The following is a 26,760-nucleotide window of genomic DNA, read 5'->3' on the forward strand; positions in this document are numbered from 1 at the left end:
CCACCATTTCACGCTCAGCATGATGAGTACCTTTACAAAGAAGAAAGAGATTGTGAGGCTTAGGGTCAAGAGATTTGCGACCTGGTACTTATGCATAGATAGCATACATTCAAGGAGAATGCAGTTGAGGCAAATGTTGACCTCGGATGACTGGAGAGCGTGCAAGTGGTCTAAGGATTAGGTTAGGAAGAAGGTAAGAGATATTATCCTTTCTAAGGCTTTTTGGCGAGGGGGAAAAGGGCGCTCTTAAGATACTTTTTCCTCTTATCAAAGTCTTTTGCATAGTTGATAGTGACAAGCCTTCTATGAGCTATATATATGATGCTATGGAGAAATGTAAAACAGAGACAATCCAAAATTTCAATGATGAAGAAACCCACTACAAGCCTGTTTGGGAGATTATTGATGAGAAGTGGGATAGACAGCTACATCGGCCATTGCATGCAGCTGGTTATTATTTGAACCCAACTTTTTTTTATATTGACAAGGATATACAAACAAATGACACAATTATGAATGGATTTAATGAGTGTAAAGAGGTGCTAGTCCCTGATCCTGATGTGCAGGATATTATATGCGCTGATGAGCTGATAAATTATAAGTGCTCATTAAAGTCTTTTGGGAGTCCAATGACGATGAGGCAAAGGACCAAAATTAATCCAGGTATTAATAATATTCTTAAGTTCATCTTCATCAAGTTCAAGTAATCAAGTAATTCTATTATTTATTGATGATTTTTTTATATATCTTTGCAGCGCATTGGTGGAGCCAACATGGGTGTAGTTTTCCAAATTTACAAAAGTTGGCCATTCGGATATTAAACCTAACCACTTCATCAGTTGTGAGTGCAATTGGGGTACTTTTGAAGGGGTGGAGCCGTAAGGGCAATTTGTTTAATTTTATAAATAATACATGAACCATAGATATTAGATTTTAATTAGTTTCATTTGATTTTGTTAGATTCATACAAAGAAAAGGAATAGGCTTGAATCAAAGAGGCTCAATGACCTAGCCTATGTCAAGTACAATCGATTATTGAAAGACACTTTTGCTAAGAGAGATAAGAGAGACCCCATCAGATCAAAAAATATGGACCATGCTATGGAGTGGTTAGTTGATGATGATGAGGTCAAGGGGCATGAAGGATTGACATGTGATATAGTCATGGATGCTTCAGGGACATTAGCTGACCCTCCTAGGGCCACTAGATCTTCTGCACAGAGAACAAGGATGGAGGAAGAGGAGGAAGAAGAGGCTGATTCAAAAGAGACGGAGGAGGACGGGGATGACCAATATGTCGAAGAGGATGACGACTCCGATCAATATGATGCCAATGTAACTATTGAAGATTCTTGAGTCTTCAAGTATTACTTTCATAGTTTCATAATTCAATTTTGTTTTCTTCCTCATGGTGGTGTACTGCAGTACTGGTGTGATACTATTTGATAACTTGGTTTGATAATTTGGTTGGTTGGAAAATTTTAAGTTTTAATTGGATATGGAGTATGAACCGACTTATGGATTATGGTTATGCTTATGGAGTGTGTGTTAAATGCTAATATGTAGTATAATTTGAATTATGTATTGCAATACATATATTTGATACCGACATAACTGTAAAATCCTTATTTGGATTCAACTGAGCTGCCCAGGTCCCAGGCTGCCTAGGACCCGCCTAGCACTTGTTGAAACACTGCGAAATAGAATAATTGCTTCAATTAACTAAGGTTAAGGACAAAGTAATTGTACAAAAACTTCAAAGTTATCATGTAATAGAATAATTTTTGAAAATAAAATCTAACAAATCAAATACATATGACATTATGAGTGTATTGAAAAAAAAGGAAAAAATAGAAAATGCAAACCAAGGAGAAAAGATATCATTTACATTGTGTTATTTTTTATAATAGCAAAGAATATATTTGCTATTACTATAAAATTTCAATGACATTAGCTGTAGAAAAACCATTTATAAAGGGTTTGTATGCAATATATTATTTTTTAGATAATAACATTATATAACGATATTTACCAAAAAAAAATTATTATATAACTATAATAATTATATTACATGACTCAAATAGGGTATTGTAATAGTTTATAATTAAAATTTCAAATTCAATTATATTATCTGCATAAAAACTTGATAGAAAGGATTTGAATGCATTATATTATTTTTCAAAAAATGTTTTTATTTTTAGATAAGAATTTTTTGTTTGTAAGAATGAACTTATTCACTAATTTTTATTTAAATTATATTATTTACAAAAAGACTGAAAGAGGAGGAATTATATTTTTCTAGAACATATATTTTAAGTATTAAATATTTACTTATATTATTTACTTGAATTAATAATATATTATTTACTCATCATTTAGTTAATAAATTTATTATTTACTTAGAACAATATTTTCTTAAATTTGCATAAGACTTTGAGAAAAGGTAAGTACTTGGATTGGACACCTAAAAAATTGCATTTTTTTGTGAAAATCTATAGACAATTATATTACATGACTCAAATAGGATATTTTAATATAATATAATTATAGGGTTAAAATTAAGCCTGAATTATAGGATACTATAATTATAACTCTCTATTATTGTTAATAATTATGTATTTCAACAATAGTACAAAAATGTTTATTATAATGAATTGTTTATTCATAATTTTTATATTTAATATTGATTATTGTTTGTTAATTGTAGAAATATCTATTATTGATTATTGATTATTTAATATTGATTATTAAATAATAGAAATGGCGTAGGCATAATAGTAGACAAAGATTTAAAAGATAAAGTAGTTAATATCAAAAGAATAAGTGATAGTCTCTTATTAATTAAACTTGTATTAGGGGAAGAGATAGTTGATATATTAGTGTTTATGCGCCACAAGTAGGATTAGATGATAGAATTAAGAGAAAATTTTGGGAGGGTATGGATGGAATAGTCCAAGACATACCAAATGGAGAGAGAGCCTTTTTAGGAGGAGACTTAAATGGTCATATAGGGAACGATGGTAGACGATATGAAGGGGTACATGGGGGGTATGTGTTTGGGGAAAGAATGAGATGGGTGAGACTATCTTAGATTTTGTTATGGCCTACGACCTAACAATAACAAACACTTACTTTAAAAAGCGAGATGAACATTTAATAACCTATAAAAGTGAAGCACATAAAAGCCAGATAGAGATTTTCCTAGTTAAGAAGGTAGATCTAACATCATGTAAAGACTGCAAGGTTATCCCAGGCAAGAGTTTGACTACTCAACTTAGGCTCGTAGTTCTGGACGTTCGCTTAAAGACATGGAAAAGAAGGGGTGAAAGTAATTGGTGTCCAAGAACTAGGTGGTGGAATTTAAAAAATAAGAAGATAGACTTATTTAGGGATAAATTAATCGAAAAAGGAAAATGGAACTCTGAACATGATGTTAGTGTAATATAGAATGAGATGGCTGATTGTATCAAGAAAGTAGCAAAAGAAATTTTAGGAGAAGCTATAGGGAAAAGAAGCTCCTATAAGGAAACTTGGTGGTGGAGTGATGAGGTTCAGAAGGTCATTAACGACAAACGATAATGTTAGAAGACTTGGTAGTATAATAGAAATGATCAAAACTTAGAAGAATATAAAAATGCTAAGAAAAACACTAAACAAATAGTAAGTAAAGTTAAACTTAAGGCATATAATAATCTATACAATAAATTGGAAACAAGAGAAGGTGAAAAGGATGTCTTCAAATTAGCAAATAAGAGAGAAAAATATAGGAATCTAAACTATATTAAATGCATTAAGAGTGAGGATCCAAGGGTCTTGGTGAAGGATGACGAGGTCAACGAAAGTTGGAGAGTTTATTTTAAAAAATTATTAAATGACGAACACAATAGTAATATAGCGGTAGAAGGAACTGTTGGTACAAATGAGGGTAGAGGTCATCGATACATTCATAATATTAAGATGTCGTAAGTGAAAGAAGCTTTGTAAAAGATGAAGATAGGAAAGGCTTTAGGACCCGATCGTATCTCGATAGAGGTTTAGAAGTGCATGGGGGAGATTGGCATTGACTGGCTAACGAAGCAATTCAACAAGGTGTTGAGAATAAAGAAAATGCTAGACGAATGGAGGAAAAATTATTGTGGTACCTACTTACAAGAATAAATGATACATACAGAATTGTGCAAAATATCGAGGGATCAAGCTTAGGAACCATACTATGAAGCTTTGGGAGAGAGTGATTGAGCAACGACTATGGCATGAAACAAGTGTATCTAAAAACCAATTTGGTTTTATGCCATGTAGGTCAACAACTGAGGTTATTTTCCTACTTAGGCAATTGATTGGGAAGTTTAGGGCGCAAGGAAAAGACCTCCACCTGGTTTTTATTGATTTAGAGAAAGCTTATGATAGGGTACCTTGAGATTTGATTTGGTGGGCGTTCGAAAAGAAAGGAGTCTCCAGACTCTACATCAACTTGGTGAGAGATATGTACGATGGAGCATTAACTAGTATATGAACACCTACTAGAGAGACGAGTGAGTTTTCAGTGGAAATAGGTCTACATCAAGGGTTAACATTGAGCTCGTACCTCTTTATCTTAGTTATGGATGACTTAATTAAGCACCTACATGATGAGGTACCGTGGTGCATGTTGTTCGCAGGTGACAATTTTGATTGATGAGATCTAAAACGACGTCAACACAAAGTTAGAACTTTGGAGGGATGATTTAGGGTCCAAAGGCTTTAAAATTAGTAATAACAGGAGTAGAGACGATGAAGTAGTTAAGATTAATGGCCAAGAAGTATAAAAAGACCGGACTTTCGATATCTTAGGTCGATAATCCAGTAAAATGGAGAGATTAAGGAAGATGTCGCACACAGAATTAGAGCTGGGTGGTTGAAGTAGAGATGTGCAACTGGAATTTTATGTGATCGCCACGTACCAATTAAGCTGAAGGACAAGTTCTATAAGACGTCTGTGATACTAGCATTGCTCTATAGGGCAGAATGTTGGACATACAAAAAACAATATATCCATAGAATGTGTGTAGTGGAGATGATGATGTTGAGATGGATGAGTGACAAGACAAAAAGAGATAGAATTCGAAATGAATCCATTCGGGAGAATTTAGGTGTGGCACTAAGTGGCGATGAGATGAGAAAGAGTACACTTAGGTGGGCTGGCCATATGTGGCACCGACCAAGTTCAACACTTGTTAGGAGGTACAAATTAGTTTAAGTGGAAGGGCTGAAAAGGGCAAGGGATAGGTCCAAAAGTACGTGGTTGGAAGTAGATTGAAAATATTTGGGGACTCATGACCTCAGTGAAAGTATGGCATTTAATAGAGCATAATGGTGGACTAGGATTCGTGTAGCTGACGCCAATTAATTAGGAAAAAGCTATGATGATGATGTTGATTTGTTAATTATATTATATAAATTATTATTCTAATAATGTAATTACTTATCCATTAGTAAAATAATGTTCATTCATATATCATTATTTATCATAAATATGTGGTGATTAAGACAAGGAAAATATTATTTCCTCAAAAAAAAGGATAAGGCAAATATTATTTGCAACATAAATTATTTATATATTGTTATAATGTATATATGATCAATTTAATTTCTGATGACTAAGATAATTCTTATTATATTAGTATTATATTTATAGGATAGTATATTGTTAGTATTATAAATATCGGATGGTATATTATTAATATTTATCATGAGATCTTTTGAATATCATTTTAATTTATCTCATCAAAAGATAATTAATTAATGAGATAGACATTAATCAAGAGAGAGTATAGAGAATAATAGATAATATTTCATGAGTTGGAAAATTAATAAAGAGATACAGACGTTAAAAGAAAGATGAGCGAGAAGGGATAGAGAGATGAGAAAAGAGAGAGATAAGTTTGTGATAGAGAGAGATTTTAGGAAAGAGGAAGAGAGATTTAAGAAGACAAGATGGGATGTGCGTGAATATAGGATGATGAGGGAGAGAGATATATAAATGATAACTAATGAAATAGAAATTAATTAATAGAGAGATTTAAGGAGAGAATCAATATGGTATAAACTAAGAATAAATTGGGCAATCTTGGAATTCAAGAGGACACTTTTCACGATAATAAAAGGAGTCCTCTCGCTTTATATATAATAGAAAAATAATAGATATTTACGTATATATGTGTGTGTGTATATATTGTGGCGGCCCGGATGGGGACCACGGCAATTTTTAGGGAGAAGCCCCAAAAATTGGGTGAATCTCCCGAGCCCAGAGTTACTTTTTATATTTTTGCACAAAATCCGCTAAGTCAAACATTAGACTTGGCATATGACACAACTGATTTTGTGAAGAGCTTGGGCTCGTGATCCTGGTGAGCTGGAGCCAAAGCCCGTGCTTCTATACATGCACATGCACAGACATGCACATATAGTTACTTTATAAGTTAGATATTTGTATTGATTTCTCAAGCTTTAACTTTATTACCTATTTACTTTATAAGTTAGCTGTTTGTATTGATTTCTCATGCTTTAACTTTATTACCTATTTTGATTTTTTGTGAAGTTGAGAGTTATAATCCAAGCAATGATGAATGGAGTGTATGCCCATCAATGACACATAAGAAAGGAAGCCTTGGAGCTGCTACCTTACAGAGCAAAATTTTTGCTGTTGGTGGGGGTGATGGAGTTCAAAGTTTCTCTGATGTTGAGATTTATGACCCCATACTTGGGAAGTGGGTCGTTATTGGGTCAATGCTTGAAAAGGTACAGACTTCTGGTGACCTCGAACAAACTTTGAATGACTTTCCTCAATAATTTATTGAATTGTGCTCTCAAACTCTACAAATTTATTTTACTTATCAATTAAGATGCTTAAAAGGCGCGTTTACATCCCACACTGAAATTTGCATTGGTGGGCATCCCCATATTTGTGCTTCACGTGGTCCCTTTGGATGAACATCGAAAACTCCACCATTTTGTTGAGTGAGATGAAAGCCGAAATTACCAGTTTTTATCCCACTTCTGAAATGACATGTTTTCTTGGTTCATCCAGACACATGGGACAGACTTCCTTGGTAATCCAAATTGCGGGTGGGTTAGAGATATTCTAGGGGTTGAACTCAAAGAAGCACTCTCACAAGATTGTTTTAGTGGCACTTCTAAAAAGTCGGTTATTTACTTTTTCAGTCATCTGTTTGGGGGTGGTTCTGTGAATTTTTCATATGTTGATTCTCTGTTGCGACTCAAAATTCATACTGTAGTTTGTGTGAAGGAAGAGTTTGTGAATGCATATGCAATGTTTGGTCAGTCTTTCATACACCAATTTTGCATACATTTGGTTAATGGTAAGCATTGCATTAATTAGAGTTGGCATCACCTCAACACACACAGACATATTGAGCCTTTGATATATGCTGATTTTGCATACATTTGGTACATGGTAAAGCATACTTTGTATTAGTTAGAGTTGGCATCTCAACGTATGTGTGTGTGTGTGTGTGTGCATGTGAATGCATGCGTATGTATGCATGTGTCATACTCACAGGAGCTATTTGCTACAAGATTAGCTCATGGCCCAAAAAAACTTAAAAGAACTTTTTTGTAGGGATTTGTTTGACTGCAAATTTTTTAGACTGCTCATATTCATTTTGGCAAACAAGCTCATGAAAAAAACCAAAAATACCCCCAGGAAATGGTGTTTTTAGGAGAGAAAATACAATGACTATAAGCCATTTCAGGAAAGATAAAAATGGTGTTAGATCGAGGCCTTAGGAGATTTGTAGACCCCAAACTTTGTATATGTCCTCATCATCACCAGTTATATGGTTTTTTAAAGAACAATCGATCTTGGTTTCTCAAATTTCTAGTTCTAAAATTAACGGAATTTAGAAGATTTTGAGTTCACCAAATTTTCTCTCTTAAGAAATCCAATTTCAAATTTTCTTTTTTAGCTATTGTTGAGCTTGTTCACTGGGTTCAAGAGAGTGTATATATGAAATTTGGGTTATTTTAGTAGTTTTTGGGCCATGAGCTATTGCTGTAGAAATTAGCTCATGGCAGTATGCATGTATTCCATGTGTGCCCTCACATGCTTGCTTGCGTGTGATACTTCTCTTTTATGTTCAGTTTGTTCTTATTTATTCCTTCTATGTTTCCAATTGTAGAATGTTTTGTAAGATCAGATATCTTATGAATGATAATTAAGATAACCTTTTCTATCCTAATTTGTTTGCCTGCACGCAATTATTTCATGACTATGCTGAGAAGTGCTGCAATCATCCTACTTAGAAAATATTTTTCATATGGGGTATGGAATTATCAGTTCTTTATTCCGTCTGATTAGTTTGGTAAATTCTCCCTATAAAATTATCTCCAAGGTTCTTGCCACTTGCCTTAAGGAGGTCCTTCCCTTGGTTATTTCTCCTTCCCAGAGTACTTTTGTCAAAGATCGACAGATTCTCGATGGTGCTCTTGTGGCCCACGAATGTGTCCACTGTGGACACCTTGCCAAATCTCCTGGCCTTATTGTCAAATTAGATTGGGAAAAGGCATATGATCATGTAGACTGGGCAATCTTGGAAGAAACGCAAAGTAGGATGGCTTTGGAAATCGATGGAGGTCTTGGATGAAAGCTTGTTACTCGCAACTTTTTTTTCTTATTTTTCTTAATCCTCATCAATGGATCACCTAAAGGATTCTTCCCCTCCTCTAGGGGATTAAGACAAGGAGATTCCCTCTCTCCTTTTCTCTTCACCATTTCTGCTGAAGTCTTCAGCCAATCCATTTCCAGAATGTTTGCTGCTGGTTTGATGAATGGGTTCTCTTGCAGGAACCGCGGTCCAATTGTTACACATCTCCAAAATGCCGACAATACCTTGGCCTTTTGCAATGCCCATCCTGATGAAATCAGCAACCTCTTCTTGTCCCTCAGATGCTTTGAATTTGCAATTGGACTTAAAGTCAATTTCAAGAAATCTAAGATGATGGGGATAGCGGTGGATTTTTCCACTTTGAGAGAATATGCGGATAGCTGGGGATATGAGGTGGAAAAGCTTCCATCAAACTATCTTCGTCTACCTTTGTGTGTGGGTAAACCCAAAAAGAGTTTTATGGTCTCACATTTTAGACAAGGTGGATCGTAAACTTGCAGGTTGGAAGGGCCGCTTCCTTTCCCCTGCAGGAAGGCTGACTTTAATTAAGGCTACTATAGCAAACATCCCCGTTTACCAAATGTCATTATTCCATATGCCTATGGCGGTAAACACTCGGATCAAGCAGTTGATCTAAAGGTTCTTTTGGTCTGGAGACGCTGCGAACCGCAAATTCCACCTCATTATGTGGGATGCACTTTGCCTACCTAAGAGGTTGGGGGGACTGGGGATTAGGAACTTGAGGCAACATAACGTGGCCCTTCTAGGGAAGTGGTGGTGGCACCTCCTGACCAAAAAAGATCAGTTGTGGATCGATATTCTTTGGCATAAATATCGCATCCCCTCATCCCCTTGGTTACCCGATTGCAGTACCACTAACAGATCGTCTGGGATTTGGAGATCAATTTGTTCCTCATTCCAGCCATTTACAAGAGGTATTTGATTCCACCCAAAAGAGGGCAGTCAGGTCCTCTTTTGGCACGCCCTTAGTCTGGGTGAATCTTCGCTCAGGGACACATACCCGGACCTTTACTCGCTCTCCTGTGCTCAAGGGGCTGCTGTTGAAGATGAAAGGACTTAGGCTGGCTCCTCCAGATCAAGGAATTCAGTTTTTAGGTGTGCACTGAATGACTCCGAGATTTCTCATTTGTCGGATCTGACGGCTACCCTTCAGGTCTACTTTATAGCCAATCAGGGACAAGATCGAATTATATGGACCCCAAGTTCCTCTGGGGCCTTCACGGTGTCCTCATTCTACCAAAAACTTATCCAACCTCCCATGTATCCCCTACACCCTTGGTCCTCTTTTGCCCCACTATGAATTCAGGTCTTCATGTGGATTACTTTTTCCCATAGGGCAATCACAGTCGACCAACTTCAAGAAAGAGGGATCCCCCTACCTAATCGTTGTGTCCTTTGTCTCGCTGATGAGGAGATAAATGACCACATTGTCTTGCACTGCCCGTTTACTTTCAGTATTTGGGGAAAGCTTCTTAGCCTCCTCAAAGTACAATGGGTGTTACCTACCACTATTCCTTTGATCCCTGATGCCTTACAACCTTTCCCTTGGCCTAAGCAGGTATTCAGTTATGGAAATCCGCTGTGGGAGCAACTATTTGGAGTATTTGGATTGAGCGTAACAATAGGATGTTTTAAGGGGAGTGCTCCTATTGGCACAATATTTTTGTTAAGCTTAAATCTTCGGTTGTATTTTGGGCAACCAATCACAAAAGCTTTAATGGGGTCCCTTCTTCAGCCTTTTGCCAGGACTGGACTGTTACCTTGCAACATTGTAGAAAATGTCTACCTCAGGCGTCCAATTGGAGACCACATATCCAGGGCCAATTTAAGCTTAACTTCGACGGTTGCTCCTTAGGGAACCTAGGGCCAGCCAATGTCGGTGCTATTCTTAGGGACCACTTGGGATCAACTGTTGCTTCCATTTCTTTCAACATTGGTCACACTGATTCCATGGAGGTGGTTGTCACAGCTCTTCTCGAGGGTCTTAGGCTCACATCTTCACAGGATAGAGTCTGTTATTATAGAGGGAGATTCCAAGCACGTCATTGCTTGGGCTACAAATTCTATAGAGTCTGCTATTATAAAGGGAGATTCCAAGCACGTCATTGCTTGGGCTACAAATTCCTCCATCCCCTTGGGTTCTAGCTCATATTTTTTATGAGATTTACCACCATTGTAGGGATGCACGTGTCTTATGGAGGCATACTTAGAGGGAGTCCAACCAGGTAGCGGATGCTTTGGCCAAGGAAGCAATGGCCATTGACAGATTGTATGATCCACTTTTTGGGATTGGTTTCTTTTTGTTGGTTTCCTTCTTTCATTGTAACCTTTAAAAAGAAGGCCTTTTGATATTGTCCTCTCATTCCCCCTTTTTCAGAAGGGCTTCTTGTACTTTGAGCTATCCGTACCGTGGATAGGCTTTCTTTACCCCTCTCTGTACTCCTTTACAGTGTTTCAAAACGTGCTAGGTGGATTGGGGGGTCCAGGCAGTTGAATCCAAAAGGATTCTACAGTCTCTAACAGTATATATATTGTATAAAATATAAGAATTAGGTTTTTAGGGCACATCAAAATATAAAGTATACTATACATTAGCACACACTCCATAAGCATAACCATAAGTCGGTCCATATCCAATTAAAACTTAAAATTTACCAACCAAATTACCAAACCAAAGTTACCAAGTACCAAACCAGTGGAACTACAAATCCACTATCCACAATACACAAACAAGAGGAAGAAAACAAAAATGAAAGTAATACTTGAAGACTCAAAAGAATCTTCGATCAATGTTCAAAGTTTAATCATTATTCATCATCAGAAAAAATAGTGTCTGCTGCATTTGTATCATATTCATCGGAGTCGTCACCTCCTCGACATATTAGTCGTCCTCCTCTGTCTCTTTTGAATCTGCCTGTTCTTCTTCCTCTTCCTCCACCCTCGTCCTCTGTGTAGAAGATCTAGTGGCCTTAGGAGGGTCGACTGATGTCCTTGAAGCATCCATGACCATGTTCCATGTCAATCCTTCATGCCCCTCGACCTCATCATCATCAATTAACTACACCATAGCATTGTTCATATTTTTTGATTTGATTGGATCTCTCTTAGCAAACCTTACCTTCAAGAATCGATTATACTTGACATAGACTAGGTCATTGAGCCTCTTTGATTCAAGCATGTTTCTTTTCTTTGTATGAATCTAATAAAATCAAATGAAAATAATTAAAATTTGTGGTTTATGTATTATTAATACAATTATGGAAATTACCCTTACGGCCTTAACTTTCAAAAGTACTCCAATTGCACTCACAACCGGATGAAGAAGTGGTTAGGTTTAAGATCCGAATGGTCAACTTTTGTAAATTTGGAGAACTACACCCACGTTGGCTCCACCAATTGGCTGCAAAGATATAGAATAACATCATACATAAATAATAGAATTATAAAAATGAACCTTGATTACTTGAACTTGATGAACTTAATAATACTATTATTACCTGGATCAATTTTGGTCCTTTGCCTCATCGCCATTGGACTCCCAAAAGACTTTAATGAGCACTTGTAATTTATTAACGCATCAGCACATATAATATCTTGGATATTAGAATTAGGGACTAACATATCTACACACTTATTAAATCCAGTCATAATTGTGTCATTTGTGTGCATATCCTTGTCAACATAAAAAAAAAGTTGGGTTCAAATAATAAAACTGTTGAATGCAATGGCTGATGTAGCTGTCTATCCCACTTCTCATCAATAATTTCCTAAACAGGCTTGTAGCGGTTCTCATCATCATCAAAATTTTGGGCTATTTCTCTTTTGTATGTCTCCATAGGCTCATATATGTAGCCCATAGAAGCCTTATCACTATCAACCCTGCAAAGGACTTTGACAAGAGGAAAAACTACCTTAAGTGCGCCCTTCACCCCTCGCTAAAAAGCCTTAGAAAGGATAATATCTCTCACCTTCTTCCCAACCTGATCTTTGGACCACTTGCATGCTCTCTAGTCATTCAAGGTAAACATATGCATCAACTGCACTCTCCTCTAATGTATGTTATCTAGGTATAAGTACCAGGGCGCAAATCTTGTGACCCCAGGCCTCACAATCTCTTTCTTCTATGTAAATCTACGTGTCATGCTAAGGGTGAGATGGTAGCTATAAATGAAATTTGTAATTGACTTTGCCTTCTTCACTGCACTTGATATCTCGCTTAAACTGCCAAAAACTTCAAGCATGAGGTCTATACAATGTGTTGCACATGGTGTCCAATAGATTCTAGGATAAGCTATGCGCAACAAATTAGTAGCAGCAACATTAGTAGTAGTAATTTTTATGACAACATGTACAACAAATGATCCCCAACCTCCTTGATTCCCTTCTCTATAACTTGAAATATGTAATGGGCATCATGGGTATAATCAGATGCATCAATAGACCTAAAAAAAATAGTCCCTAAAGGACAATTCACAAGCAAATTCATCTGACTTCTTCTCTTCCTATCACTCCAAGCATCAGTCATAATAGAAACTCCATACTGAGCCCAAGCATCTTTCTTAACTTCCACAACATCCTTCGTGACACTCACCGCTTTTTTCCATAAGAGGCTCGAAAGCTCATATGGGGTTGGGGGTTTCATCTCAGGCCCAAATTGGCCAATTGCCTCTACCAAGGCATAGAAGCTGCTTAGGCATGCGGTATCGAAAGGAATGCTCGCCTCCTAAAACCATATAGCAATAAAAAAAGCAGCTCTATTTCCCTCTTCCTTCATCTATTTTCAATTGTGGTTTGCTTCTTTGTTTTCTCTCCTGCAACCTCAGGGTCGGGCCGGGGTAAAAAACTATTCATAGGGCCTCTAAACTGAGGCTTTTTACTCCCAGAACTAGAAGCAATTACAATTCTCTTTCCCTTTCCCCTAATAATGGATTGTTCTACCTCTTGACATCCCTTCCCATCCTCATCACTATCATCATCATCATAACTGACCCGAACCCTAGACCTAATCTCTGCTATGGAAGCAAATTTCTCATCTCTTTTTTATTTTTACCATACCCAAAACACCATTTTTACCATGAGTATTATGTGTTTTGGGGTTTTTCTCTCATAAACCTAAAAACAAGAAATTTGTCCCTTTCGTATAAAAAAAAGACAAAAAATGCCCCTACCGAAACTATTTTCCGCCTCTTGGCGAGGCGCAATCCTTGGGCGGCCGCTTAGGTATGGGCGCTGGGCGGCCAGCCGCCTAGACAGGCACCCAGGGTTTTCCGCCTATTTTTGGCACCAAGGCCTAGGCGATTTGCCCAGGCCCATTATCGCCTAGGTGGCTGCCCAGGTACTGGGCAGTCTGCTTTTTGAAACGTTGCCCTTTGATCTACTTATTAAAGGTTAACATTCTCAAGAAAATTATCAGTTTATTTTTATGGCATTTACGCCGTTATTGGAAGTATTGACAGTTCAATGTACTAATTTTTAATGATTCCACTACCATGTGGATGCTTTATTTATTAAGTGGCTGGTGTGAAAGTTGGACTATGTAACCGGGGAAGTTTATACTGATTAAATTTTTTTTATCTTTTCATTTTCATCACTCAGATTACATACGGATGTCCAAATACATAATGAGAAACAATAAAAACACAAAGAATCCCGAGGACTCTCACTCACTGCCATTTTATCAATTCTTTTATTACACAAATAAAATTGCATAAACTTAAATCTTGGGATCATGAAGCACATAATACTCATAGGAATAAGAAATCACTATAAAGCATGAAAGGCAGATACTTGAGATTACCTCAACTAGGCTTAGCAGACCCCACACCTGGTCTCTTCCTCCAATAGCGCACGGGATCATTAGTCTATCTCAAATCTTTGAAGGATGGGAATGCTTTGACTACAACCTTAATCAATATGAGAGCAACATGGAACATCACATATACCTTGTATGTGTGGGGCGTGCCCCCTCTTTTCTCTTAGCTTGGGGCGTGCCCTTATTTCTAACTTAAGAAATATCTTTCTAAGGGAGAGAGAGATCTTAGAGATAAGAGGTGTAGAGATTTATGGGAGAGAGGGCCCCTATTTATCGAGTTTCCAGGGATTAGGGTTTCCTTACGGTTAGGCAGTCAAGGGGGGTCCAGGCCGTCCAGCGCCTAAGCGGGCGCCCAGAACCTGGGTGGCCCAGTAAATTTTTTTTTTTTGGTTTTTCTCTCTCTAAAATAGCCTCTAATGGGTTTTAGGTTCATTTGAAACCTAAAACCCACAATTTTGCACCTTTAATATTTAAAAAAAATGACCCAAAATGATCCAAAAATGGCCTCAACAAGCAGCATTTCTGCCCTTGGGCGGGGCGCAAGCCCTAGGCGAGCGCCTAGGCGGGTTCAAGCGGGCGCCTAAGCGGGTTCCCGGGCGCTTAGGAGGGCGCCTGAGGATACCTGCCTAATTTTGCCGCCTACGCCTGGGCGATGCGCCCAAGCCTCCTAGATCGCTTAGGCGGCCGCTCAGGCGTGGGGCAGTCCGCTTTTTGAAACACTGGGTCCAGACCATTGATCATAGGAGACCTGAGGAGTGAGAGATCTGAGCAATCCAATCTTTAGATCAGCCCTCATGATTCAAAGGAAAGTGCTAGAACCTTATCCTCCAACTTCTTAAACCTAATCCCATTAAATAATAAAATATTATTTTCTATAATCTTCTTACACATACTTTTTTATTTGAAATCGAATCTCTTTAAATTCAAGACCTTCTAGTCTTTTTTCAATAAAAATCTCTGCAAAACACTTTCTGTAAATATTCAACTTGATTGATTGCCTTGATTCACAAGGCTAGAAAATAAGAAAGCACCCCCACTAAGTGGGGTGTGCCATCCATGGGGCCCCTATGTGGGCCTTCTCAAATATTTATAAATTATAAAATTATTAAAATGATTTTTATAATATTGTAAATAAAGAAATTTTCTCTCTGAATATTTAAATACTGAAATTGAATCTCTTTTAATTTATAAATTCATTTTGAAAAAATAAAATATCCAGAGACTCATAAAAATTCAAATAATCAATCTAAAATCATTTAATATCAAAATAGTTAAAACCAGATAATTTTGATGGGAATTTGATCCGACAAGGTCTAGGAATTATAATATTGCTGAAGCACTCCATCTTCTATTATGGACTATAATCCACACTTGCTTTCTCAAACTGACCCAATGGTTCCCATGACCCACTAACCACCGTCGGGGTTTATGATTAGGCCACCAAAGTCAGCCAATAAGGGATACAATCTCAGTCTATGGACTACAGGTTCTCCCCTAAAATCGAATCCAAGGTCACCTAGACCTCATGCAACCACAGCTCTATAGTGCATAGGCGTAATATCTCGCACATGTACATGTTTCACCGCGAAAAGTGGTTCACTTTTCCGATACTGCTTTCATATGTACATGTTGTGTGATAGTTCAGTGATGTGGCTTTGACCCTCATCTCTAAAGTCCAACCATCACACACAAGGGTCACACAATCCCTTGACTCACACATTCGGGCAACTCCGACCTCATCAAAATATGACCCATCAAACCCTCATCGGTTTAATTCCATGCCCAAGTAACTTGGGTTTTTCAACTCGACTGGCCTAGCTCGTCAAGCCAAGTCTGAGTATCGGCAAATAACATTTGCCTATCATGGTCCACAAAGGACGACACTTCCACTAAGTTTATGTTTCATTATATCAGGATATTAGTTACAAGCTCTCATAAGGCCTTTAATGCCCACAGAAACCCAACATAGTGTTGCCAAAATTTCCTACAAATAAGATTAAGTTCTCTTACTTGTTTTCTGCTAGTATGATTTTGCATATTGCACCTCTTTGCTTTCATCTGTAAGTAATGATTGATATCTGTCATCATTATTATTTTAAAATTACTTTGTAAATAATGACAAATATTAAATGTTGATCATGATGACTGTTTTTCCTTTACTTTTTGTAGCGATTTGCAACAGCAGCTGCAGTCTTGAATGGCTCTCTCTATGCTGTTGGTGGATTTAATGGGAATGAATACTTAAAGTAAGCTTTTGTTTGCCCATGTTCTTATTTTCTTTCTTTCATTCTCTTTTCGTTGTGATTTATTGATCGGTCTTTTGTTTTATTATCTTATTTGATGATGAAGGACATACTATGTTGTCAAAGGTCGCTGTTACTATTTTTGTCTTTCATGTTCATTACTTTTCTTGTGGATTAGTGATATGTGATTGCAAAGCTGTTTTTACCTCTTGTTTCTTGTATTATTTGAATGAGGAATTAATGGCTGAAAAGTGTATGCCATATATTGCCATTTTGTTATATTTTTAAGTTCACTTAGCCTGGACTTTAATTCGAAAACTGTGCGCTAAAATGTTCAGTTACCTAGAAGATTGAGCGACATGGGTCTTAAACGGGTCTTAACCTAGAGGATATATACTTGACATGTTGGAGAAGATGCTTTGAAGTTCCAATGGATACCATTAAGATTGATCTTCCGCATAACCAGTTGGCAGGATTAAGAATGGATACCATAAAGGCATATTGTCGAAAAGATTATTATCACTGAGCATGTCATTATGTCATTGTGTCTGTGGAGCTCCCATGACCGGAACTCCAACCTCCCAACTAAAGCTTAAGATGTTAAGAAGATACAATATATCTTACTTGCAAAATTTAAAAATCCTTGAAATTTCTTTAGAGCAAGATTTCAGATTTCGTCAAATCGTTTTTTTTTTCATTTCAAATTGTGATTGGCCAAATGACAATCCGGTCTATTATTGCTGCCTAAGGTGTTTGATGATTCATTTGAATGGCAGTTTGTTATTGTATGCTGCAATAGTGGTCATGGTGGTGATGGTATGATTGTGGTGCAAGTGATGGTGGCGATAGTGCACTAGGGGTGGTGGAGCAGTGGTGGTAGTAGTGTGTGATGATGGTCCCTTGGTAGCAATGGTGGTGGTGGTTGTCAAGCAATTGGGGTGGTGGCTAGGTAGTGGTGTTGGTGGTTGTACAGCGACAATGGTGGTGCTGGCATCAGAAGGTGGTTGTGTTGGTGGTGGCTAGGCAGCAGTGGTGGTGGTACTAGTGGTGGTGTGGTAGTGTTGATGGTGACCCGGGGATATGATTGGTGGAATAGTGACACCGTTGACAATGGTGATTTTTTTTGAGAGAGAGAGCTGATTTGAAAATTTTGCAGAACAATTTAGAGTGGTTTTGCAAAAAATCCAATTTTGGGATCCACTTGCAATTGGGAATTATTTCAAATATGAAAGACAAACACTCTTAAGGTTGAATTGCAGGTTGCAGATTTCAAATTGGCCCAAATTGCAATTTGGCCTAGAAATCAAATGGTGCCTTAATAAAATCTCAAACCTGTCTTTGGGCACTTTCTTTGTTACAAGAACCACTGTAATATGATAATATCACCATAATTGTGATCATCCGAGCCTTACCCTAACTATTTGATCAATTATATAAATCATATTCTGCCATTATGTTCTATCAATGGTCATACCCTTAGTCAAACGATAAGTCATCATATCTCTTCTTGCTGCTTCGATCTATATTCTTTTGAGCCTTCTCCTTACCCTTTTAGAGCCTTCCATTTGAACCAAATCGCCCCTCCTAACCGATGATGTACTAGGTCTACGCTGCATATGGCCAGCCCACCTAAGTCTACTTTCCCTTAATTTATCCTATATTGGAGTCACCCCTAAGTTCCCTCGGACATATTCATTTCGGATTCTATCCTTTTTTGTCTTGCCACTCATCTATCTCAACATCTCCATCTTAGTTACATTTATCCTATGGATATGTTATTTCTTGACTGCTGCCCAACATTATGTCCTATAGAGCATGGCTGGTCTTACAACCGTTCTATAGAACTTCCCCTTCAATTTCATTTGTATGCAGCCATCATATAAAACTCTTGATGCAATTTCCACTTTGCCACCAGGCTCTAATTCTATATGCGACTACTTCATCAATCCCCTCATTTTCCTGAATTTATTAAGTAAGATATCGAATCTAATCTCTTTTATGTATTTCTTGGCCATCAAGCTTAACTATTTCCTCGTTTCTACTCTGTATAATTGCTTAATTTGCATTTATATACTCTGTCTTAGTCCGGCTAATTCTAAAACCTTTAAATTCTAAAGCATCCCTCCAAAGTTCTTACTTTGGAACTTGAACTTTGAAGGGATGTTGTAATATCATACTATATTTGTCAAATTTTAATTCTTACTTTTGGGGATGTTTTTGTTTTCTTTTGTTTTGGGGAGGGGGGAAGGGGAGCGGGTTGTTGGGTGGTTGGGTTGGAGGGAGATAGGAGATTTCATTTTAAGATGATCTTTTTGCCTTTTTTCTCCTTTCCCATGCAGCAAAGGTTTCATCAACTTGCCCATGTATCATGGTCTTGCTAAAATGAAACTTAGGTGTGTTATTAATGCTTCTCGATTATCAAATTATAACTTTGAGAAAAGGAATACTCTTTGCCTGAACGAAATTCCTAGGAAGCTGGGTGTTCCAGGGTCCAGAGTACTTTATGAAGTATTCTAATGACGGGGGAGCTAATGCGCACACACACACACACGCACACTGGAGAGAGAGAGAGAGAGAGAGAGAGAGAGAGAGAGAGAGAGATTATCCATCTGTTGTATTTATTAAGCAGTTTTACATTCCAAAATGTTTATGAGCTATTTATTACCTTGAAGTATCATAGAATGGAACCGGTGAATGGATATAACTCATTGGTCTATTATTTGCTCAGATCTGCTGAAAGATTTGATCCTAGAGAGGTATCCTGGAATAGGATTCCAAGTATGACCTTTAAAAGGGGAAGCCACTCAATTGCTGTACTGAATGATAAAATGTGAGTGTTTTTTAGTGATCTCATGGTTACTTCTATTACGTTTTGTTTGTAGAATGAATATATTTTTGAAAGTTTACTTGTTTCCCTACACTTTGTGTACTACTAAGCAATGGTTTTTTTATTGTTGCAGATATGCAATTGGTGGCTATGATGGACATAGTTTTGTATCTTATGTTGAAATATTTGACCCTCGTGCTGATGCTTGGATGATGGGGGAACTTATGACTGGTCCTAGAGGATATGCCACTGCCTCAGTGCTTGGCGATGCTATATTTGTCATCGGAGGTCTTGTACGGGAGAGACTTCAAATGACCGATACGGTTCTTCTCCCCTCCCCTTTTCTTTGTCTCTCTCTCTCACACACACACCCTATATTGAATGCTTAAACAACCTTTACTATATGTACACCACTCAATACAGTTTGAAACAGTATGCCTACTGCGGGGTGGTTATAGCCATCCAATCTATGGGTTACACAGTGATGGAGAGGCCTATCTGGTGGGACCGCTCTCCCTCGGTCATCCTCCAATGCATTACTCGGACAATTGTACCCCTGCGGCTGTCCTGTTAATTGGATCGGATGGAGTGCTGTTATCATGATCAGTTGGACCACAAACACCATATTATAGTTGTTTCAAATCTAATATAAGTTGCATGCTTAACCTCCATTAGAATCTATTTCTCTCTCGCTTTCTCTCTACAATTGGTTCTGTTTCTATTTGACTCTCTCGCTCTCTCTGTCTCTCTCCCCCCCTGAGACCAGTGTTCATAAACTCGGCTAGTCCAACTCGGAACCGGGTACTGGCCGATTTGGTTTTGGCCAGTTTTAGTAATCCGGCCGATACATAAAAAAATTAAAAAATAAATAAAATCTCAAAAAATTAAGGGATTTGTTTGTAATGTGTTTTTTAATGTTTTTTTATCATTTTGGAAAAGATTGGAAAGTGTTTTGGCCATGAATACTTATATTTACATTTTCCCATTTTTTGAAAAATTTGAAAAATACTCTTGGGCACAAATCGATTTTTTTAAAATTCATTTTTTTCACTACTTTTCAACTTCATTTGGATGTGGTTTGGTTAATCATGCTTATAACTATATTTTTTATACTTTTTTTGGATTTTTTAATGTTTTTTATTTATAATACTTTTTAAACTGGCTAGGATCTGCCCGGTTAGGCCGGTTGAACCGACCGGTTTATCAATTACTCAGACCCGACCCTTGGCCAGTTCAATTTTCCGAACACTGCCTGAGACAAACAATTACTGCATGTTGAAAAAGTCTTGATATGTTTTTATGTTGTGTGATATTGCAGGTTGAGTGCTATCGAGAAGGTGCAGGTTGGACAAATTTCGTGTCGAAAGCCATTGGAAGGCGATGCTTTCAATCAGCAGTGATTTTGTAGGGTGTACAGATGAGATTTTGAATAGCATCACTCGGGGGTAATAGAAAAGGTTTGGATGGGAGGGAGTTTCATGATTTTTAGGACCGGCCTTTTGTTAAATTGGATTTGCCTCTTTTAATCTGGCCCTCATTTCTCGTTTACGTTAGAGTTTCTGGTTTCTATTCAGGTTCTTGTCAGTGTGTCTTTGTAAGCTTCTGTTAACTTGCAGTAGAAGGTACGTTTCAAGTTTTAACCTCTTTTCTTATAGGTAGAAATAATATTTTGAAAATTGTTTCACATGGGCTAGACCGCATGACTACATATGCAGTCCAAAAAGTGTAAAGCATCAATCTTATAGGTAGAAATAATATTTTGAAAATTGTTTCACACGGGCTAGACCGCATGACTATATATGCAGTCCAAAAAGTGTAAAGCATCAATCTTAAAGATGGATGCAAGTTGGTGTTCCATCTAAAAACAATGGAAACCAACCATCCAAATGTTTTCTTACAAGAATTATTATTATTTTTTGATAAATTATTTTTAGCTTTACTTAATTTTTTCATATTCATGATCTCTATGTTAGAGATTACATGTCTTTAAAATTAAAGTTTAAAAATCAATCTCATAAATATGGTTATTAATAGGTCCGCATTTCTACGTATGCGGCTTGGTTGCATAGAAACTGGGTCCATAATATATTGTATGGATTCTATTATGCTATGTGGAAAGTGTAAAAGATGTGGTTGATACTCTTAACATCTGCATTATATATGGGTGCGGTTGAGGCCCTAAGCAATGTGGTTTCAATATTGGAAATCTTTGTGATAGCCTTACAATATATTTTTATTTTTAATTATAAAATTTAAAACTTTAAAAATAGTGTAGATCAAGCAAATCTATGAAAACTTGAACATCTTGAAAATTGACAGTCCAAAAATGCATTGCAAGATGTACTATTCCAAAACTTGAAATTCATTTTTTTTTAATGTCCATGTATCTTGATGTCGAGATATTTTATCATTATCATCATCAAAGCTTTTTTCTAACTAATTGGCATCGGCAACATGAATTGTATTATGCCATTTTGTTTTATTAAGGGTCATACTCTCGGTGAGGCTATATCTCTCTCAGTGAGGCCATATCTTCTCACTATTTCTAACCATGTCATTTTGGTTTTAGCCCTTGCTATTTTTTAACCTTCCAATTGAAGTAATTCGCACTTCCTAACATGTGTTATACTAGGTTTGCACCACATGGTCAGTCCAACTTAGTGTACTTTCTATTATCCTGAAAATCTTGAAATAGACAATCTAGATAATGTCTTAGAAGATTAACTATTTTTAGGATGAGAAATCCCCTTTTTTTTCATTGTTATGATTTTCGAGGTCGAGATGATCGATTTGAGGGCTTTCTAGCATAGGAACAACTTTATGTAATGGGTTTTTTTAGGTGTATCTTACTTGTACAGTATAAGGTTGATACTTTATATAAAATTTCTCTCTCTCTCTCTCTCTTTCTTTCTATATATATATATATATATAAGAAAAATTTATATAAGGTTGAGGCCCTAAATGATCAAAGTAAAACGTATCTCAAAAATTTACTAAAAAAAGTTGTTTCGATGTTGAGAATCCCTCAACCTGATCTTCTCGACCTTGAGGTACATGGGTGTAAAAAAAAAAGACTTCAAGCCTTGAAAATAGTGCATCTTATAATGCATAGTGCATCTTATAATGCACTATCTAGATGGTCAACTTTCAAAGTGTTTATAGATCTGCTTCATTGCATTATTTGTTTAGACTTGAAATTTTATAAATGAAAATAAGTTTTTATGCCATCATAAAGATTTTGGTAGTAAAATGTTGTCTTTCACCATTATATAAAGGTACACTTTACTTTGATTGTTTAGGGCCTAAACCTTGTGCAAACCACATCCATATAAACACACACACACAAGGTCATTATTATTTATAATCATTTGATGTCTAATTTGATAGCTTCATGTGTAACAAAGTTTAGGAAATTTTTTTTTTTTTTTTTAATTTGAGCTTGGTCAATAGAATAAATGTTGTAATCGAATTTCAAATCTAATGGTCAAGATTAATTTTTGACTACTTTGCAAACATAAACAATCCAATTTAGGCACACTTCCAAATTTGATCATAACAATTTTGGCACAAAAAATTCTTAGGAATATTTGAAAATATATTTTTATACATAATTATAAAATTTTAAAAATCCAAAAATGGTTAAAATCAAGTAGATCTATAAACATATGAAAATCTTGAAAATGGACGGTCTAGATAATATTGTGAGATGTACTATTTATGGGATTCAATTTTTTTGTTTTTTTTTCATATTCATACATCTTGATGTCGAGATGACCAATTAGAGGGTTTTTCAATATTAAAAGAACCTTTTCTGATGGACTTTTGAGGTGCATCTTTAATTCTACATTTTAAGGTTACAACCTTATATAAAAAATTTCATATGCATATATATATATATATATATATATGCAGTTTGTATACATATGCATCAGAGGTAAGGTGCACCTTCAAATTTTATCATTGTATATAATTTTGATGTAAAATGTTCATAGGAATACTCCAAAATTTATTTGTATATCTAATTATAAAATTTTAAATTTAAAAAATGATTAAAATCAAGTAGATCTATAAACATATGAAAATCTTGACAATGGACGATGTAGATAATATGGTGTAAAATGTACTTTGTCTGAGACTTAAAATCTTTTTTTCATGGTCATACATATCGATGTCAAGATGATCGATCAAAGGGTTTTTCAACATTAAAACTACATTTTTCGATGGATTTTTTAGGTGTATCCGTAGTTCTGCATCCTTATATATATATATATATATATATATATATATATATATATATGAAAATACTTTCAAACGGTTATAGGAAAAAATGAACAGTGATTTCATCTACCCTCATCATTATCTAAACTTCATCGTACGGACACTATTGTCTAGTAGAATTTCAATTTTCATATTTTTTTTTACAAATCTAAATCACTTGAAATTTGGAGCTTGTGTATATCATAGTGAAGCGAACCTAATAAAAATATGAAAAAAATAATTCAAAAAATATAAATTGAACAAAAATACCCTAAAAAATTGTGGAAGATACTACAAAAAGCCTATAAGCGAAAATAAACAGTGATTTCGCCTACTCTCATCACCATCCAAATTTCATCGCACAGTCACAGTTGGTCGGTAGTATTTTAATTTTAATTTTGTTTTTACTAATCGGAATGAGTTGAAATTTAAAGCGTGTGTTCATAAAAAATAGCCAAATTTACGAAAAAATATCAAAAGAATATTTCACATGAAATAAATTGACCAAAATACCCTCTAAAAGTTTCAGGGGTATTTTGATCAATTGTGTTTTGTAAATTATTAGTTTTTTGTATTTTTATTAGGTGCATCTCACTAAGATGTACATACGCTTCAAATTTCAGATCATTTCGATTCGTAAAAAAAAAATTTGAAAAATGAAACACTACTGGACAATCGCGACCGTGCGATGACCTTTGAACGGTAATGAAGGTAGGTGAAATCACTATTCATTTTCACCTATAGATATTGGGAATACTTTTCCATATATATATATATATATATATATATATATATATATATATATATATATATATATATATATATATATATATATATAGGAAAAAGATGGGATTAGTCCACTAGCTCATATGAACATATGAGCCCAACGGTCCAGATTGAATCTAGGCCATTCTGACGATCATGGATGTTCGATAGTGTTTGAATTTTTTATTTTTTATTTGTTATACAAATCAAAATCACTTGAAATTTTAGGTGTGTGTTCTTCTCATCAAGGCGTACTTAATAAAAATATAAAAATATTATTTGTGAAAACCAAAATGATCAAAATACCAATCGAATTTTTTTTGGGGTATTTTGGTCAATTTATTTCGTGTAAAATATATTTTGATATTTTTGGAAGATTCACCTATTTTTGATGAACACACTCCTAAAATTTTAAGTGATTTGGATTTGTAGAAAAAAAGTTAGATCGGTCTAGATTCAATCTAGAATGTTGGGCTCATAAATTCACATGAGCTAGTTGGCTAATCTCATCTTTTCCCATATACATATATATATATATATATATATATATATATATATATATATATATATATATATATATATATATATATATATACACACACGTAATGCTTATGGGAAAAAATGAACAATGTTTTAACCTATAGGCTCATCATTATCTGAAAAAAAACAGGCAGCGTGTGTTTTTCGACCGCCATGGACCTAACATGTCCGCAACAGTACCGTCACGGACATACTAGCTCCGTGCCGGTCAAAAAAATCATGCAGAATTGCAATGGACGATGTGGTCTGTTGCAAGTATGTTCAATAAACTGCCACAAACATAGTATATCCGTAGTGGTGGCGAAACGCTTTATAACATTTCGTCTATAAGTGTTTTTTAGGATTTTCATATAGATATATATATATATATATATATATGAAGCATCTACAAAACCCCTATATGTGAAGTTCTACAGTACTTCACCTACATCTCATCACTATCCAAAGTTCATCATAGTGTCACAGTTGTCTGGTAGTATTTGAACTTTCATAATTATTGTATTAATTATATTTATTTAAAATTTGGGGCATGTGTAGATATGACCAATTCAAACCAAAATAAAATATTAAAAAAATAATTACCATAAAATAAAATGATGAGATTACCCCCTGAAACTTTATGGGGGTATATTACATAATTTTTATTATTCAAATTATTATTTTTATAGTTTATTCATTTGCATCTCACTAAGGCCCATACACCTATAAAATTTCAGATTATTATGATTTGTACAAACAATATTAAAATTCAAAGACTATCGAACATCTGTAACTGTGTAATAAACTTTGAATGGTGATAAAGTCGTAGGTGAAGTACTATATACCTTCACCTATAGGACTTTTGTAGTATTATATATATATATATATATATATATATATATATTTCTTCAGTATAAGAATTACTAGAAGTAGAGGAGGAAGAATCATATGATATTATACTTTTTAATTTTGATTTGGTTGTATCATCTAGATTCAATGAGTCTATTTTCTTTTTAAATTTACATTGGTGTTTATAATGTCCTATTTTACCACACTTATAACATACTGGGAGTTTTTTTCTTTTCTTTGTATTTGGGGAAAATTTATTGATTAATTTTCTCTTTTCCTTTTTATAATATTCTTTATCCTTATTCTTCTTTTTGGCTTTAATATATTTTTCTTTTTTGTATTTTTTCTTTTTCTTTTTTACATAGTCAGGCATATTTTTTCTGTCTAGGTAATAGCCAAATTGCTCACAGAAATCTCCAAGTTCTTTTTTCTTTGTGAGCTTTTGCTTATCTATTTGTCTTTTTAATTTCATATCGGTGCATAGGGCTAAGCCTTCTGCACATATTTCCGCGGAGAGTTCTCCGAGTGTATATGATGAATATACTATTATTCCATTACGTTTTTTGCGAAGTCTTTCCTTGACTTTTTCTGCAAATAGATATGGAAGACCAGCTATGAATTTTTCCTTTCAATGGTCTAGCTGGCAATCTTCACGTATTAATTGTCTTGAAAAGAATACATCTTTATACCATTTATAATGAGAAAGAGTAGGACAGCGTAAATTGGATAGCAAGTCTTCTGACCTTGCTGCTAGTAATGAAGTACTGCCTACAAAATGTAATGTGATTGTATATATCAGGGTAT

The 26,760-nt window shown here is 35.5% G+C and overlaps 2 protein-coding genes across 6 annotated transcripts in view; both read left to right on the top strand.

Annotated features, from left to right (window-relative positions):
* The window catches only part of LOC18423488 (influenza virus NS1A-binding protein), a 69,136-nt gene extending 47,886 nt beyond the window's left edge, over window positions 1-21,250 (top strand). For all 5 annotated transcript variants that reach the window (XM_011629257.3, XM_088874481.1, XM_088874482.1 and 2 more), the window contains 5 exons: window positions 6,578-6,777; window positions 16,666-16,742; window positions 19,468-19,569; window positions 19,700-19,889; window positions 20,885-21,250. In XM_011629257.3, the coding sequence (XP_011627559.2) occupies window positions 6,578-6,777; window positions 16,666-16,742; window positions 19,468-19,569; window positions 19,700-19,889; window positions 20,885-20,974 (659 nt within the window). In that variant the 3' untranslated portion in view covers window positions 20,975-21,250. The remainder of the gene's footprint in view (window positions 1-6,577; window positions 6,778-16,665; window positions 16,743-19,467; window positions 19,570-19,699; window positions 19,890-20,884) is intronic.
* LOC148781050 (uncharacterized) lies at window positions 179-1,356 on the top strand. The gene is made up of 3 exons (XM_088873734.1): window positions 179-663; window positions 756-841; window positions 961-1,356. The coding sequence occupies exons 1-3, from the start codon at window positions 306-308 to the stop codon at window positions 1,354-1,356; spliced, it is 840 nt and encodes a 279-aa protein (XP_088729860.1). The 5' UTR covers window positions 179-305.
* Window positions 21,251-26,760: the final 5,510 nt, after the last annotated feature.

Source organism: Amborella trichopoda, chromosome 8 (genome assembly GCF_054954075.1).
Source record: "Amborella trichopoda isolate Santa Cruz 75 chromosome 8, AtrichopodaSantaCruz75HAP2 v2.0, whole genome shotgun sequence".
Taxonomy (NCBI): Eukaryota; Viridiplantae; Streptophyta; class Magnoliopsida; order Amborellales; family Amborellaceae; genus Amborella; species Amborella trichopoda.

Bases quoted from the DNA above. Each gene is read 5' to 3' on its own strand.
- LOC148781050 (XM_088873734.1), top strand. From the start codon at position 306: ATGAGCTATATATATGATGCTATGGAGAAATGTAAAACAGAGACAATC. The intron at 664-755 runs GTATTAATAATA...ATATCTTTGCAG, and splicing joins AAGGACCAAAATTAATCCAG to CGCATTGGTGGAGCCAACAT. The intron at 842-960 runs GTGAGTGCAATT...TGATTTTGTTAG, and splicing joins ACCTAACCACTTCATCAGTT to ATTCATACAAAGAAAAGGAA.